The following is an 18,698-nucleotide window of genomic DNA, read 5'->3' as shown; positions in this document are numbered from 1 at the left end:
GGCGGGGTAAGAAAAATAGAAAAATGAAGGGAAGGAAAAAATGGCGAATACGTTAAATAGTAATTAATATGTCTTAATAAAAATGAGGCGTAAAAAAACATTACAGGACATCATTTTTGATTAGTATATCGATGTAAATAACGTCATATTATGAACACTCATCGTTCATTATATCGCTAAACGACGGGAAAATTTGAAACACTTGATCTTTTTACCATTTAAAGAACTCATCACATCGGGGGAAGTACTCGGAATACCCGGTCTTTTCCCGTTTATTGCGAAATATTCTTTTTTTTTTTTTTCTACGGACGGGAAGAAAAAATTTATTGAAACGCGGATGAAAAATACTTAACATTTTCCCATGACACCTTTTAACACGCGCGTTGAATGATACATAATACGGATGGCTGAACAATTTCATAGCATCTTTATGATTTGGTAATATTAAAGTAGTTCATTTAAGCAATATTATAGATAAGTTTACGAGTATGACGGGGAAAGAATTTCTTTACGCAACAGGGTTATGATTGCGTTGGAGGAACCATATTAATAATTGTTGACGTTATAGCAAAAAGTCTTGGAATACCTAATTGCATTCTTGAGTGAAGGAGGCAATTAAATGAATATTGCCTAATTTCAGGCCCGACGAAGCAACCGTAAAAGTGGGGAGGCTGAGGCCTCAAAATGAGATGAAATTCGCTAGGAATTTGAGAAAAAAATCTAATTCGCTCAAAAATGGGGAGGATGAAGTCTCCCCAGTCTCCCCACTTCCGCCGGGCCTGAATTTAGGCAAAAGTCAAATACTTTAAACAGCCTGTGTTTTTTATTGTAATAAATTTTCGCAATTCGCTATTATTATATTTCTCATATGACAGAAAAATATTACCTAAGGGGTAAATACACAGGTTTGTACCCCACTAAACTTCACATAAATTACATCAGTTACGTTAACTTAAATAAATAATTCCCAGAAAATACCAAAAAGAAAAAATATGCTCTCACAAAATAAAAATAACCTACAAGAAAAATTAATATATAAGGCTTTGCTATGATAAATTTTCCTAAACGTACGAATCTAAAAAAATAATATATAAAAATTTTACCCCAAAAATTGTATAAAAACTAAAAGATCTGGTTGAAATCAAATTCAAGACTTAGGAGCTAGCTTGAGTGAGGTTATTGACATGATCTGATAGAAATTTCTCAATAAAGAACGATGATTAAGTTATAATTAAACTTGATCCAAGAAAATACAAATTAGTCATATAAAAATCCGTCACGTATGATAAAGACGTCCAAGAAAGATTACGAAATGTCGACGACGGTAATAGCTGATCAATAAAGTGACGTCTATCTCCAAGAACAAAATGACAAAAATAAAAAAGAGATTTCTAAAAATTTCTAAAAAAACGTGTCATCGTTTTATAACACTATCCGTCAACACGTCATGACGTTTAATCGTCTTCTAAAGCACGTAACGAGTCGGGCGATAAACGTTTTATCATAGTCGGCGACGGTATTCGTTTATCAGGTGTTTTGATTCCATTTTTATTGTCTATTCGGGTTAATTCAGCGTCATTTAGTTTGTCTGACGTCAATTCACACTCTTCATTCACTTGTTCAGAGCAGTCCTCCTTATTATCTACCGTCGCCGTCAAATTTGACGCCGTATCACCATTAATATCATCTTTATCGACGTTATTTGAAGGTGAATCGATTAAAGATATGTGTTTATCAGTTTGTTCGATCGTTGTGAACGACTCCAACGAGATTTGGCGAGGGATACGTTTTTCTATGAGATACGCGAAAAAGGAGTTTATTCGCTTTTTACTGTGGAGTCTCAGGCGCCCGTACTGGGTAGGCAGGTACATAACTCGAATGTCTCCTTAACTCGAACAAGTTTGTTCTCCCCTTCGGTTAACAATGCCTTATAAACCTTACTCCATAACTCAAAGTTTGTGTTTACCGTGCGTGTTCAAATCATGGAGACTCCTTTGTATTTCCGCCTTTACAACGCCGCTGGTGATCATTTAGCGAACCAAATGATGGTACATATTTTGGCTCTGGTGTTTTCCTGTATAATCTTACAGACAAGTTATACAAACTATCATTACTAAGTACTGTAATTGCGATTTTTCTGTATCCTAACGGAGGGATTTTTTAAGCCATACAGAGTCATGGAAAGGGGCTAACATTTCTGTTCTGTTATATTTTGTAAGAATAAGTGAGAATAACCAAAGGGAGCTTTACGCCTATTTTGCTTGTCGTAAAACATTGACCAGACAGTTGCAATGTATGGAGAATATGGGAACTTTTCACCTATGTTCGCTTGCTGTAACATCGACCAGGTAATTGCTATGTAGTGAGAATATGGGAGCTTTTTGCCTATATTGGCTTGCCGTTACATCGATTAGGCAAATTGCTATGTATGTAAGTATTGGTCAGCACATGCGCATGCGGAAGGAGAACCTGTTAATAATAAGTATCATTTGAAACCACGTCCCGGGCCTATTCCATTATCTTGGCCAAAACCTCGTGTTGTTTTTATCTTTCAACCAGAGAAAAATTAACAAAAAAATTGTTATTTTGTTGTGGTGTCAGAAATGGCTCAAGTAGTCCTTCCTGCTCTTGTGTATTTTAAGGAAGCAAAAAATAAGAAAAGAAAAGAAAATAGCTTGAAACAAAAATAAACACTTTGACTTGCCAGCATTCTAAAGTGGTCACATATTAATGTTTGTGTATTTTACAGACCGGAATACCTTTACGTAAGAGTCATTAAGTGGCAATATATGACATAGGGACCAAAAATACCCCAAAAAGATAATTTGAGATTAGATTTAAACTAGTCATTCTTTGGTATGCGTCTGCTTATCAAAAATAACAATTCCCTTTACTGAAACATTGGATATATAATTACCAGTGTCATTAAGAATCTAAAATGACCAACTATCAACAATAATTCAATAATAGCGGCTTAAATTTCTCTCTTTTTGGGAAATCTAATCAAATTTTACCACACTGAGGCACCACCCTAGTAGCTAAGAAAAGAAATCTAATACCACAAATCTTTCAATGGGTTTAAGGCACATTTGTGATGAAAAAAGGGGAAAAAAACACTTTCCAACATTGATTATGTGCTTTCTTATAATTTTGTGGGTATTAGCAGAGCCAAAATAGCTCGCTTCGGTGGTAAAACAGTATTTTGTGGCGGAGACCTAATATCCCTCATTAATAAAACAAGGAATTTCATTATTATTGAGCTAATGATAATCTTAGCTGCATATTTTGCTGCTGTCATTACTTCTCTTGAGTATTGAGCCTAGATTTTTAGGTATCGTTCTTTGATTATATCTGTAAGGTCTTGCATTTCGAATATTAAATTTTGGACAATATTCTAATGATTTAATTATATTGCCAGGGGCTGCATTAGATAGTTATGTGTCAAGCATTCATAGCACCTCTAAGAAGTTAAGATGTAGACAAGATTACAGCTGAAATTTTTTTTCGAAGATCTTGAAAGTTATTTTTAAAAGGGCTTTATCTCAACGATGGAAACTTCGAGCTTATCATAGGACTTTCTGACAACCGGATGTTATTCTCCGATATCGAATCGAAATTCGAGTACTTTTTGTCACCGAAAGTGTACTTTGCGCCAAGGGGTAGGTAGCACTGTGGATGATTATATACCAAAATCTAACTTGCAATAGATATTTTTTATTAACTAATTAAGACCATTGGAGAGTCATCTGTACATCCGAAAATCTCACTCGAAATTGAATGATTGAACAATAGAAAATCATGTTTTGTTTAAACGTAACATTCACCATTATGGAAGCAAAGGTTCAACTTGAATAAGGAATTGCCTCTACAGATTCGAACATTTGCTTTCAAAATGGTGGAAAGGACGTGAGAAACCTCTTTATAAAGAAAATGTTACCGTGAGACCAGAGGCCAGAGATTTCCAATGTTTTCAATTTCTTTTCCAGCTCATGGACACGTGTACCTAAGATCCTGCAAAATGGAAAGAAAGTAGGATTTGATGTCAAAAGAGCTCTGGTAGAAATTCTCCAAAAAATAGCGTAAAAACCAGTCTCCTGGGGAAAAAGAATGATGATAAATTAGGCAGCTAATAAATGATATTCATGACGTAATGTTTCATACTGAAACACCCAAAATTTTAGCCTGGTCGTTCTTTGGGGTGCTTCCGTATAATAACGTTATGAATATCACAAATTTTGATTAACCACGGTAAAAATCGATATTCTTGGATTACCAGTGGCAAATAATTAGTAATTCTGGCAATTACATAACTGGGATTGTTTTACCATTCGCCATGGTGAAAAGTACGTGGTCTTGTCACTATGCTGTTTATGGGTGACCCCCCGTCAAATGTAAAAAATTCATCCCGGTGGACAACGATCCGACCTTGAATCTCGTCTATCCACATGTTTGTCCTAAAGATCCAAAAAGCTGGTCCCCTACTATTATTAGTACAATTTTCTAAGCGAAAATAAATTCATCAGCGTACAGACACTTATTTCTTTCGTGCTGATTCGACCATGCGTCATTGACACATTTTAAGCAAAAAGAAAGGGGAAATAGATGAAATTCTTGGGTTCAAAAAATTCAGAAGAACAAGAACCACACAGTTGATTTTTAAGTCTTTGAAAGAGTATGCGCCAAGTATAGAAAAACATGTCTGATGAAACTTTTGTATTTACTTTTAATGAAGGAAATGACTTATAAAGTTAAATTTAACCTTAAAGACATCGAGGATCAAACAGGCTCCGGTGATGTCATGTAGTATAACATTTATGTGGTTTGATCCAGCCTCCAAAAATTTTGTTGGGTACGACACGTTCGAAGTGGACAAGTAAGAAAAAAAATTGGATGAAATATATCTTGAACATAAGCAAAATCATCATCAACAACTCTTAGTATTATAATAACCACAGGAATGTTGTTAGGTCAAAGAGAAAATATATGTTTTCTTGTAGAAGACTTGGAATACAACATTTAAAGTATACCAAATATATTGAGCCATGGAAATCTATGGAAACCCAACTATCCCCTAAGAAAACATAAATTCGACAATAAACTCTATATTCAATATATTCAACTCGATTCTGAATTCGAGTAACCTTCGAAATATTTTAGTTTTTTGACTGAACTTATGCCCCCCCCCCCCAATATCAAAATGCTTCCTACGGTACTGAAACAAGATAATGAAAAGGCAAAAAAAAAGAGAATTTGATCATTGGGACGCTCTACAATACAAAACTTTCCAATTCCCCTCAGTGCTAAAATTGTGGACGGTAGAATGTATTTGGGTTGTAATCATAAAAATTATTTCATTACTATCACGCCCTCTCACACAATGATAGACCTGGGGCATATTAAGGCGTTTTCTTTAAGAGCAAATACTTAGTTAACATAGAAGATTAAAGACCATAGATAGATAGCGGTAAACCATAGAAGACCATATCAGAAAGAAAATTCCACAAGTTCTTGAACGGCCTTTCGACCTTTAGAATGAAGCTTGCTGAGAATTTACGGTTTCACGAAAAAAAACGAAGTGAATGGAATGGTGAGGATAACCCTCATCCCCTCACTACAGTCAACTCTCTCTCTAATTCGAATCTCTATTATGCGAATTTTTCTGTTATTCAAACTAAGATATTGGCCGCTTCAGCTGGAGAGTGGTTTAAAATTATTCTCTGTAATTCGAATCTTTCCCTAATTCGAATGAAATTTTTGGTCCTTTGAAGATCGAATTCAGGAGAGACAGCTGTCTAAATTCGAGATCCACAAATAACAAGCTCTTGTTCTTCAACTTCGTTTATATTATTTATAATGTCATTCATCAATATCGAGGAAAGTTCGATTAAAACAAAAAACGATCGCTAATTCGAACTGGAACGGTAAATTTTACTTGTTCGAATTACAGAGAGACTCGGATTATAGAAAACATTTTAAGAGGGTTTGTCCTTGACGGGAGAAGTTCGAATAAGAGAGAGTTTACTGTACGTAAAAAATGAAGATGAGCCAAAGCGATTTGAAAAAAAAACAATAAAAAAAACGCCGATATCATATCGATATCGATATCGATATCGTTTTAAAACGTGATGTATTTATCAAGCATGAAGAAAGAAAATTTCAAAATAGAAAAAAAGTATTGCGACAGAAAAGGTGGACAAATCACAGAGTTGGAAGATTTCATGGGAAAACAGGAAGTTATAGTCATCAAGTAGGAAGGGTCATTTCTCGACATCATCATCATTATCATCATCACAATCATCATTTTTAATACATTATGTCAACAAATGCAATCAAAAATTAAGATTTAAGAAATACGAGTTTAGACCAAATTTAGATGAGGAAATGAGGACAGGAGTGGTGACATGGGGAAGGGCAAAGACGGGAAAGTTTTCCAAATTTTGTTGTTTAAAACAATTAAAAGAGGTAATGAATAATAATACAAAAAGGGAGATTGGAATCGAGCTGACTGGGTAGAATGTTGGATCGCTCAATGAGCATACCGATATGCTATTACGCCCTTGTAATTCCAACAACCGAGCTAACAAGCTTATAAGATATATTTATGATATACACCATTGCAATGTCTTCCACGGACCCAACAGCTGATTGGTTAGAAGTGACGTATTGACGGGTGTTACATGACTACATGACAACCAATCAACTATTGGGTCCGTGATGTAATGTCAGAAGACATCGCAATGGTACATATCATGAATAGGTCAGTGATTCGAACTATATCCCCTTTGATGCAGGTTTTGGTACAGGTCGATAGACACACATATCAAAGTAAATGGTTTGTTTTGATTAGCCCGAAAAAAATATCGTTCCGTGCATATCGTGCATAACTGTCAACTTTCCCTCACCAAAGTACAATTTTTCCTGTGTTACGCGTTTTTTTATAAGAACAAACTATATAAGAACATAAGGCCCCGATGGCCAAGATACTAGGAACTAGTTAAGAACATTTCAAGGTTCCACGGACTCGAAAACACCCGATTTCTTAGGAAAATGGACAAAAATACTCAGAAAACGGTGAAAATAAGAATATATGTTAAGAACATTTTTAGGTATAAAACTCAAAAAGTTAAGAACATTCGAAGGCTTCAAAAATTTTGGATGTTCTTATAAAAAAAATGTGTACTTGGTTTTTTACTCTGCAAATATTTTCGAGAAATAGAAAAAACTAAATGTGGGAGAATGCAAGAGAAAATCCCAATAATGCGGGAGATTTTGGAATGATTGTTTTTCATACGGGAGAGCTGACTGAGTATAGTGGTACAAAACAGTTTCGACTCCGTAATGTAAAGAAAAAATGACTTTTAGGTCGATTTCCTTGAAAGAATGTCTGGTGATTCGAAAATTCTAATTCTGTGAGAGCAATTCTAGCTTCGAGTAGAATACATATTAGAAACATGTGGCCAAAAAAGAAAAAAACACTCTATATAATTAAGATGTTTTTTTCTTAATTTGTCTTAATGAACTCATCTTATTTAATTGAGATTTGATTGCCAATAAAAACAATTTTTATGAATAAGCTATAAAACAATGAGGAGTCAATCTATACAACTGGCAAGGTTCGAAGTTTGAATTTCCATTTTTAAGTGTTTGGCAAACACAAGAAAAATTAATATACTGTTAAACGTGCAAATCGCACTGGCTCAACTTCAGTATCTGCTAAATTACTCGTAGACACAATTGTAAACATGAAAAAAGAAATTTTTAAATTTTTTTTTTTTTTTTTCATTTTGGGCTAAACCAAAATTTGGGGTAAAGCACGCCCTTAAAGTGAAAATTTTGAAAAAAAAAAGAAAAAAAAACACCCCCAGATAGCCAAATTGGACCATTTTTGAAGTCTTCAGCCTGCCCCAAAGTTTTGAGGTGACAGACAGACAGACAAAGTCGACTGTTTAAAATCAGTGCGATACCTTCGTTTAAGTTTGCTCCCACCAAAAATTTAAAAACTATATTTTCCCTCGCTTTCTATCGTTTCTTATCGCCAAGTGAAAACTAAGCTTCAACGTCAATTAAAATGGCTTCTGTCAATCAATCTCCGCAAGGAATTGAAAGCATTGCGCATCGTAGCCAAATGCTCTAACTTTACACTAAAGCCTCCGCTTCAATATTACAAGTACCTGTTAGTGTTTCGTTGATGTTTGAGGGCCAAATCTTTTTCTGATAGCTTCTCTGTTAAAGCTTTATTTACACGTTGAAGGTCTGCTATTGTTCCGCTGTTTGAAGATTTGGTGAAAAATCCCTCTGATTGACCTGAAATTGAGAAATTCAAAACTCGCCACCGCAATCAACAATTGAAAAACTTTCATAGGAAAAAAGGCTATAAAAACCAGTAAATTTTGGCCGAGGCTCGCTTGTTAAAGCGACTTTTCTCAATACACCCTTCAGTTTAGGTCAAAAATGAGCTTCGCGTTCTTAAAAGATTGTTCTATAAAGAAACTTGGGATATTTAGAATTGTTATTGACCTTGCTAAAATGTCATTTCAAAATGGAGCATAAAAACATTGGCTAAATTCTGTAATTATAAACGGCTACCTTTAGAAGGGGATGTTGGAGTGCTTCTCTTTTGTTTTAACGCCTCTTTATACCTCTGCACTGTATTGTTTGCTGCGCTTTTCTCTTCTTTGTACTGTTTCACTACCTCTTTCAAATACCTGGAAAATAAAAAATAAAAAGTTCGGTACTTGATTACATAGGCAAAAAGTAATTCAATGCGGCCGTCCAAATCTGCAGTCAGGAATCCGCTTGTGAGGTCATGGGCTCTCCTCCAAGACAAATTGATTTAGCCAGATTTTTATACGAGGATGCCGGTCATAATAACTGGTCGATGCAGTCTATATCATTGATTTCAAAGTCCAGAAGCGGCTAGACTCGAAACTCCCATCCAGAATACGTGATCCGTGTGTTTTTCAAATAAAAATTTTAAATGCGGGGCAAACTTAAGGCTTCTCTTTTTCTTGCTTGAGAGAGGTTGAAAATTCCTCACTAGCCCCTTCGGGGCTTCAAACTCAATTGTCTACACGGGCGCCATTTTTAAGAGGTCTTAATTAAAAAAATCAAATCTGCACACGGTTAAACCACTTAGGATTGAACCACTCAAGGAGGAAGTAGAAAGGATAGAAGCCCTTCAGGAAGTAGATGGAAAAGAAGATTATTCCACCAAATATATCATTTAATCTTTATGAGTGCCAATAGATTAAAGAAGAGAGGAAAAGATGATGTTTTAAGTATGGCATTCTTGAGCGTACAATCTACAAAGTTTAAGGGAAAAGTAAATTGTATATTTACAGGGTCAATCAAAGGTTCAATCCCCTGAAACTTGACGCTTGTCTCCTAAGGGATCATTATTCTTAGATGCACGCGCGCCTTTCATGAAATTGAATACCTCACGAACAAGAAAAACGAATCAAAACAAAAACAGAACCAGACATTTTTGTGTTTAAGTTTGCATGTGTAATGTAGTGCAGTGAAAAGGTTCTATAATTTGGTCAATGCAGTAATTTTTGGACACCACCCAGTTTTTTTCTCGAAGTTTTCATTTTTATGCGTCCAGTTCTATTATTTTCAAAATACGCTTGGTCTGTTTAAGAATGGAAGAAAAAGAACTTAAAATCGTTTATATCATACTGAATTCTGAAATCTGAGGTTCAGATTGTTCTTAATTTGTTCTTAGGTCAAATTTCAGCCCTGCCAATCTTAAAAAATTTTTCGGATACAAAAATAGTGCATCGCGCTTAAGAAAATAAAAACCATGAAGGATATAAATTCGATCCGATGCTTCAATAATATGACACCTTATGTTACTAAATTTATCTGGAATCTAGCAAAGAACACAGTTGGGTAATTTTTTGACATGTCGAGGCTCCAGTTAAGTGAGAACGGCGACCATCACCTTATAATTCTTGAGGTACTCGAAATGTGATCTGTTTACGTTTTTAAGAAAACAATAATAGGGGAACGGAAACAGAGAATTTTGTTCATGACTTTGATATTATTGGGTTAGCAAGCATTTAACCTTCTCATCACTCTTGTAAAGGTAAAACTGAGTAGATTTTGTCAACGAAGTAAAAGAAGCGGGATGCAGTATTGCACTATTAGCCAAGACTGAATTAAGCATTGTGGAAACAAGTTACTGGCTATATTGAGGGAAGCCTAAACTAGACGCCACGTCTTTTTTCTACGCAGAAGCAGAATGAAAAATCTCGGTTTTTGGTGAGGTACTGGCTATATTGAGGGGAAAAGTTGAAATTTGTATTATATTTTCTCTCGAATGGAATGTCGTAATGTCGACAATTGAACGTCCATATCGCATTTCTTCAATGTACTAAAGAAAGTCTGTTTATGTTTTGGTTAATCAGCGGTTGAGTGGAAAGGAAAGAGAGATTTGGCAGGTATACAGTTTTGTATGCACCTCAAGGCCACGAGAAAAACAAAAATAAAATGCCAGTACTTGAAAGAAAACATGTTTCTTTCCAAAGATTCTTGGAAAGCTCGCAATAAACAACAACAAAAGGGGAAAACTCAAATCAAAGCTGGTAACATACGTCAAAATGTCAATCATCTAGCATCCTAATGTCCCAAGAGAGGGGTACAGGTATTGACCGCCCTTAAGGGTGCCTTTTTGTAAGGGATGGAAAAAACTAGAATTTAAATCTCGGTTTTATTGAATTTAACTTTTTCTCCTTGAAGACCGAAATTTGGTCAAATTTCTCCTAATACAGGTCATAAAACCAAAAGATATCCTATTTGTTCTCATTTTTTGGTCCCGCTAAGGGTCCAAGGGTCAATTATCGGTGCCACATACCCGTCAGCTGACAACTCTAGTACCCAAAGGCCTCGATGTAATATCGCAACAATGTGCTGAGTAGAGCACTAGCTTGGTATGGTACAAAATGTATCTAAGAAGCTCTTAACTTCAGTAAATATTGTCTAAAGGTTTCTTAACTAGTTTGTAAATGTATCCCGAATGTATACAGGATAAAGTGATGCATATCATTTAAAGGTTAAGGTCATAAGAGCTATTCGCAAGAAGCAGAAAAAAAAACTTAGAACTACGTGCTTCACTTATAGATAGTACACCGAGCAACCAAATTTTCTCAGGAATATCGAAAATTTGAAAAATGTGTAAAAAAGTGATCCATCATCATCTATCTACAATCTCCGGTATGATTAGAAAATGATCAAAGGAGGAGAGTTCACTTTTGACAAGATGTTATACCAAATAAGGTGAATTGTTAGCTTCTCCGTGGTGGATTTTGTATTCTATGATCGGAAGTATGTACTTGATTACAAAGTGCGAAAAAAGATTGGCTTTTCTATATTTCCGGCCTGTCCAATTATGGCATAAGTGTAGTTCCCAGGAATTTTGTGACACTTTTGAAAAAGTAACGATATTATTTTTAGACGTAAGGGGAGTTGCTTGCCTGGATATTACATACACTCCAAGCTTTAAAAGTGCAATCGTTCAAAGTACTTTTAAGAGGGTTCTACCAAATTTCAAAATATCTTTTTGCTGTGAGTAACTCTTTTGTTATCAAGCCATGCTAAAGATTGGATAATTTTAATTTTAGCGTAAAAAAATTGTCCTAATTTTACCGGAAGTAAGCAATATTATCATTTTACGCATATCCAATCAGTAACAAGATCAAATTTCATTGAGCTCATTTCTTCCAAATCGAATTTTAACGACCTTCAATGATAAAATTGTCCGTATTTTTTTTCTTCCCCTCTTGTTGTAGTAAATGCAAATTCATCTAATCGAGCAAAAATGTGGTTTTCATGCAATGAAACGTTTTCAGGTAATTTGAATTAAAATTGATAACCGAAAATTGATTTAAACGACATTGAGAGGAGGTTGTGGTACAGCATGGTCCGTAGATATCCTCTGCAAAAACCTTAAAAATGCTTTCCCTAAGCCTACGCTTTCTGAGGGTTATGCAACTTTGAATATGATTCATATTCCTAACAGGATGGAAGCATTTTATAGATGATTAACTCAACTTTGCAAACCTGTGATTGCTAAATGAATTTTTGGGCCTGAGTAATTGCCCTTATCACCATCAAAAAATAATTCCCTATTCAAAATTGAAGATCTTTTAGAGGCCTAATGGACAGAGTTTTTGCTTTGTTTCTGCAAGGTCGACAAGAAAATATTAACTGCGGTCAACTCCTAATTCTAGAAGGGCAAATAAAATATTTAGACCGACGAATCGTATATTTTTTGTCTTGTGCAGGTGAAACTTCGGCATTCAACAAGTAGACCCGTGAGACTCATGCGTGAGCCGGCTAATCCTTAGAAGGTTCAGCGCTTTGACCATTTGAAAATCTCCATGCGTCAGCAAATGAAATATTTAGACCGGAGAATTGTAAAATTTCCTTGTCTTAGTTGAGTGAAATTCGCCGCCAAGTGGGCAGATTTAATAAGAGCCATACGTAGGCCGAAATGAAAATGAACGAGAATGGACCATCTGTAGTAGCTGGTGCATAGGTGGAAGTACATTTGCGAAAGTAAAAGAAGGTTTCTGAAAGCGATTAAAACCTCAATATCAACATGGCATCGAAATCAACAAAAATCAGGGCGAAGCTCTTGAAGCAGGAAATGAAACTATGGTAAAATTGGATATATCATAATAGTTAACGAAAAAAAGAAAATTCTTCCAAATTTGTTTGCTAAGTGGCAGCATTCCATTTCGTAGAAGGGAAATTACGCTTGGAGTCAGTCGTTAACTGATAAAAATACATCAGCGATTAGCTATTCACCTATCTATGTCTCTCTACATTAAGAGAAAAAGAAAAAGAATTAAAAGTAATTACTTTCTTCCAATTTTAGATCATTTGGAATCTGATAGCAAATTTTTCTTTTTGGCTCCTAAAAGATTATTGGCTAATTGTAGTAGTGTGTACGTGTCCGTAAAAATTTGATTGAGCCTTCTTCTAAGTGAAGAATAGCTGAAGAAAGCCTTAAAAGCGATCTTTTATGTAGGATTTGAAACCACTTATCTCATACATAAGTTGCGCGGCCCACGTAGATGTCACACAAACGCTGGATTGAAAGTAATACTTGGCGCTAGATTTCGAAAAAGAAATCTGGCGCAAAAGCAGGAGATTTTTAAAAGGGGCGCAAAAATTAATGCAAAACCTTAACCCTTTAACTGCCGTTCGTATTTTTTAAGGTTCGACCTATTTGCCACAGGAAAAAAAGAAGGTTCGACCTATTTGCCAGATATCGGCATATGCCGACATGGTCAAAAGGTAGCGATTTTGACTTCATTTTCTGAATAATATATGAAGTATCAGCCAAGGACTATAATTTTGAGTTGAGGGAAAGGTGAGGATTCCCTTATAACATTTTGCTTTAATTTATCATTGACGTCTTCTACTTGAAGTTTCAGGCTTGGCCTACAAGTTTTTTTATAAGAGCATCCAAAACTTTTGAAGCCTTCAGATGTTCTTAAATTTTTGCAACTTTAGCCTAAAAGTGTTCTTAACATGTTTTTTATTTCACCATTTTACGAGTTTTTTTTGGCGATTTCCTTAAGAAATGGATCTTTTAGAGTCGGCAAAGCCTTATCTTGTTCTTAACATTTTGGCCATCGAAGCCTTATGTTCTTATATAGTTTGTTCTTATAAAGAAAATGTGTATTTCTTAACATACAGACCACAAACTATTATAACAAACATTTTGTTCTTATTATCGGTTTGCGGCCTGGAAAAAGTAACAAGAATTAAAAAATCCTACAATTTGTACATCAAAATTATTGTTGATTGGTCACATAAAGGCTTGAAATTGTTAAACTCGGGGTAAAAGGGGGTCTGGGTAGACTGGAGTCGTTTATAATGCGTGTAATACAGTAGTATAGGCGTTTTGTGATAATACAATTTTTGTTCCCCTAAGTTAAAGTCTATTCACGATAAGTGTGCACTCTTTTTTCTTTTACTTATAACTTTTGAAGGAATTCTTCAATCTTTATCAATTTGGTATCGTTGGAGAGATATATGTGAGTGGAACAATTTGAAATAAAAAAATCTTCAAAAAGATTCTAAAAATGAAGATGAAAATGAAGAAGAAAAAAATGAAGATCTTGTAGAAAAGTGCTATAACTTTCATTTTCACTTGAGAGATTCTTTGATCTTTGGAGGTCATCTCTGTGAAAAAATTTTAATAAAATATTTATTCAATACAAAGTTATGATACAAAGTTAATAAGTGATTGACCCCAAAAAACAGCAAAAAATAGCGTTTTTAGACGTCAATTAGCTTATAACTTTGTTTGATATCTTTTGACTGAATGATTATTTTTGAGAAATTTTTTCACAGTGATGACGTTCGATGATCAAGGTTTCACTTCAGTGAAAATGATAGTTATAGCACTTTTCTACAAGATCTTTATTTTTTTCTTCTTCATTTTCATCGGCATTTTCAGAATTTTTTTGAAGATTTTTTTTTTCAAATTGTTTCACTCACTAATATCTTTCCAATGACACCGAATTGATAAGGATTGAAGAATTCCTTCAAAAGTTATAGGTCAATGAAAAAAGAGTGCACACTTATCGTGAATAGACTTTAGTTTAGTTTTAGTTCCCGTTTAGTTTGTTCTAAAATTTGTTCCCTCCATTGCTTTTTGCTTTATTTCTACTATGTCTTAGACTAGGGTCTGGGTCACAATTTTCTAATTAAGAAAAGACAAAGTGAGATATATTGTCCAGACGCTGTAGTATTGCTCTAATTCGATCTTCAAGAGACCTAAACTTTTATTCGAATTAGAGAAAGATTCGAGCTACAGAGAGTAAATTAAACCACTTGCCAATTGAGGGGACCAATATTTTATTTCAAATTACCGAAATATTCGAATAATAGAGATTCGAATTTGAAAGAGAGTTGACGGTATAACCGATAGAGTTCTTACACGTTTTTTATAATAACAAACTATATAAGAACATTAGGCTTCGATGGACAAAATCTTAAGAACAAGTTAAGCCCGGGGGGTACTAGGGTTGCGAGCTGATGGGGGGGGGGAGGGTGCCGTCCGACTTTTGACCCTCGGACCCTTCCGGGGACTAAAAAGGAGAAAACAAAGGAAAATTTTGTGAATTTTACGACCCTTACCGGGACAAATTTGACCAATTTTGACCAAATTTCGATCTTTCTGGCGATATAAAGTTGACATTTTTCTATTTCTCCTACCCTTAGTGGGACTGAAATTTGACTTTCTGATTTTTCCGACCCTTTTCCGACTTTGGAAATCCAAAAAAGGTACCCTTAAGGGCGGCACATACCGTACCCTCCATTTGCCTAAGTACCCCCCGGGAAGTTAAGAGCACTTTAAGGCCTTGTGGACTCTAAAACACCCAATTTCTTAGGAAAATGGACCAAAGTAAAAACAAAAAGTTACGAACATCTGAAGGTTTCAAAAATTTTGGTTGTTCTTATAAAAAAACACGTAGCTGATCAACTGACTAAGAAAGGCTGTTCCAACAAATTTCATCAAAAAGAGGAGATCATTAAAAAAGCAACAAGTAACAAGAAAACAGTAATTAGATAGGAGGATGTTAATAAAAGCTAACGAGAAGCGCATCTCATAATCTCTATTAATTGCTACACACTTCCGGATTAGCATCAAAATAATAATGGCCTATCATTTTGTAGTAGCCAGTACCCGACCACTTTTACAAACCCGACAATATTTGCCCGTAAGCATAGGCAAAACTTTGGTACAAGCTTGATAAATTTTGTTTCATCACTTATGCCTGTTTACATGGAAAAAATATCAAACCACTTTTTCCATTAAGTTTTAATAACTTTTTCGTCAATACCTGGATTGCTTTGGAATAAGGTACTGCAATTATTTCACACGAGTGCCTTCAAAAGTTTTGCAAAGCTTAGTATTTTTAACAATACTGTACATTAATCATCAGCATTTCGTGTAAATCCCAATAAGAACGAAATGCATATACCTGCTCTGCCACCCAATCTCCTGAAAGAATATAGTTGTACAGATTCTATGTTATGAACTTCTTCAAATATATACAGTCTTCAATAAACAGTCTCCAGCAACCTTTGTTTGGGCGTGGTTAGATGAAATAATCAAGGAAAGCTGTGTGAGGACATCAGAAATATACAATGTAAGCAAAAGTAGAAAAGTAAAAAAAAACAATGCGAAGGTGTTTCAGCAGAAAATCTTCGGTCTAAATCTTCGCTTTAAAATCACATGTAACAAGCTACTTGATGTATGGACCTATCTGTCTTAACGGAAAAAAAATCATAAAGAAAAGTCCAAAAAAACCCATTTTCAGGCACTTTTTGGCTCACTTTGTCCCCAAATGTTGTTTTTTTCGAAAATCGGCTTCCGTCACTTTTTGGTTACTAACACTGTGTCGTCAAACCAGAAAATTGTCGTTTCAGTTAATTTTCTGAATATAAACGAGATTCAAGGATCTATTACTAAAATAGCAAGTTTTTCGGAGTAAATTTTCAATTTGTTCAATTGATTCCTAAGAATCGATGAGAGTCGAGAAAGGCTAGAAAAAAACAAAAAAGAGCTGTCATTTTACTTACCAAATTTAATATCTACAACATTTCAGTAAAAAAAGTCTAAGATGGCAGATCTTACTATTAAAATGTCCCCCAAAGGAAAACAAATTGAATTTTAGGTCAGAATTCAAATAAATAAAACAAATCAGCATTCCTTGTTATATTTTTCAAAAGAAATTTCGAAATTCTGAAAAGTCTGGTAAAATTCCTAATTCCGAAAAATTAAAATAATTCTGATTTTTGAAAAATAAAAAACAATTCGGAATTCCGAAAAATCGAAAAATTCGGAATTCTGAAAAATAAAAAAATCGGAATTTCGAAAAATAAAAAATTCGGAATTCCGAAAAATTAACATCCGGATTAACATTAAAAATTACTACACTTGAAGATGCTGTAAAAATCTTTGGACAGTAATATGCTTGTAGTTCTTTTCAACAATATAATAAGATATCTATTTATATAAAACAATATTCAAAAGTATAATAGCTTCTAAATTGTTCTAGAAATAACAAAATATCTAAACACTTCCTATATTTTCTAAATTTGACGAACAAATTTGGTCATTGTCGTCAGGGATCATAAATTTTTTTATACCTTGAATCACTTAGCATAGAGAATTCAAGTCGAATTTTGCTACGCCACTCATACTTTAGAAAATAATAGCTTGCATGCTTTTGAATTTTAGGTTATTTAGGTTAACTTTCAAGAACACCTGTACAAGTTCTTTTTTTAAGAACATCCAAAATTTTGGAGCCTTTGGATAATCTTAACTTTTAAAGCCTAAAAATATTCTTAATATGTTCTTATTTTCCCAATTTCGCGTTTATTTTTGTCCATTTCGAAATCGGGCGTTTTAGAGTCCGCAAACCCTTAAAATGTTCTTAGCATGTTTTGAACATTTTGGCCATCGAAGCCTTATGTTCTTATATAGATTGTTTTTATAAAAAACGTGTACTAACATAAGAATTCTGACAGCCTTTGAGAGTGCATTAGCTCAGGCTTAGTTTTCTAAGTAATAATGTTTGAACATTTCCAACAATTCAAGAATCAAATGTGGAGCAAGATCGTTGTTTGTTATTAGCCAGCTTGTACCCATCACACGCCGTTTTTATTGTCACTACATATCCAAGAGTTTACAAGAAACACGACGATCGAGAATTGGCTAGGTTGTAATTAACGTTGAGGAATCTTTGATCATAATCGTTCCAAGTCGTCCAGATTTTTTTTCGTTAGAAGGGGTGATCGGGACAGACATCGATTTCGGTTACAGATTATTCAATTCGAAAATGGCCATTTTGGATATGCGTGTTGACATATCAGCTGTAACGAAAAAAGAGTATTATCAAATGATTAGTATTTGTGGCACTGCACTTCATGCTGTATCCAAAATGTCAGAAGAAATTTGACAATGTATTTCCTCGATGTGTTTGGGTACGCAATTTTACACAGCAATCAAGCAATCGTGCCAATGCAAAGAAAAAGTTAACAAAGTCAGAACATGGTTTGTCAAAATTCTTCAAAGAAATATATTGCAAATCTCGATTAAAAACTTTTTATGAATTACAACTGATTACAACAGAGAAATCAGGTTTTTCTTGACAAAATCTTTTCAAATTTACGAACCGGTACAACCACAAGTACTTAAAAAAGGTGAATATATGAAATAAATTATAAATTGCGATCTTACCATTTTTCTTCAGATGCTAAAATGTTATCTTTTCTTGAAATTCATTTTCATATCACAGCTACACAACAACCTTTCGTGGCTGATAGTAATAAGCAAGAGCTCTTTTTTCAGTTGATTAGATTAAAAATATAATTCTCAATAACCCCCTGTTTTTATCATCCTCTCAGCTATTATGTGCATATAAGTTCGAACAATGACAGGGGGTAACTAAAAATTCTTTATTAATAACAAAAGGCTCTGTTAACGAAATTTTGACGCCTTCGCAAAAGAATACAATGAATCACGAAAAAATTAGCTTGTGTGAAGAAACCAATTAGTTTAATTGAATTTTAAAATCATTCCGAAATACTTCAAAGTATCATAGGTGACAAATTTTTTTTTCTTTTCTTTCTCGAAAAACAGAAGATATGAGTTTAATCATGAGGTTTCA

At 34.4% G+C, this 18,698-nt stretch overlaps 1 protein-coding gene and 1 long non-coding RNA gene across 2 annotated transcripts in view; both read right to left on the bottom strand.

Annotated features, from left to right (window-relative positions):
- Positions 1 to 814: 814 nt before the first annotated feature.
- LOC136824354 (coiled-coil domain-containing protein 149-like) overlaps positions 815 to 18,698 on the bottom strand; it is a 58,749-nt gene continuing 40,865 nt past the window's right edge. The window contains exons 7-10 of the mRNA XM_067080509.1: positions 8,587 to 8,705; positions 8,172 to 8,304; positions 3,938 to 4,011; positions 815 to 1,792 (exon numbers count right to left, since the gene is read on the bottom strand). Coding sequence (XP_066936610.1) covers positions 1,455 to 1,792; positions 3,938 to 4,011; positions 8,172 to 8,304; positions 8,587 to 8,705 — 664 coding nt within the window. The 3' untranslated portion in view covers positions 815 to 1,454. The remainder of the gene's footprint in view (positions 1,793 to 3,937; positions 4,012 to 8,171; positions 8,305 to 8,586; positions 8,706 to 18,698) is intronic.
- On the bottom strand, positions 16,984 to 18,341 carry LOC136824326 (uncharacterized). The gene is made up of 2 exons (XR_010849119.1): positions 18,269 to 18,341; positions 16,984 to 17,901 (listed from the first exon to the last, which is right to left on the bottom strand). It is a non-coding gene; the product is annotated as an uncharacterized lncRNA (long non-coding RNA).

Source organism: Clytia hemisphaerica, unplaced genomic scaffold (assembly GCF_902728285.1).
Source record: "Clytia hemisphaerica strain Z4C2 unplaced genomic scaffold, Clytia hemisphaerica genome assembly, whole genome shotgun sequence".
NCBI classification, from domain to species: Eukaryota; Metazoa; Cnidaria; class Hydrozoa; order Leptothecata; family Clytiidae; genus Clytia; species Clytia hemisphaerica.
This window is presented reverse-complemented; position numbering and strand designations above follow the sequence as displayed.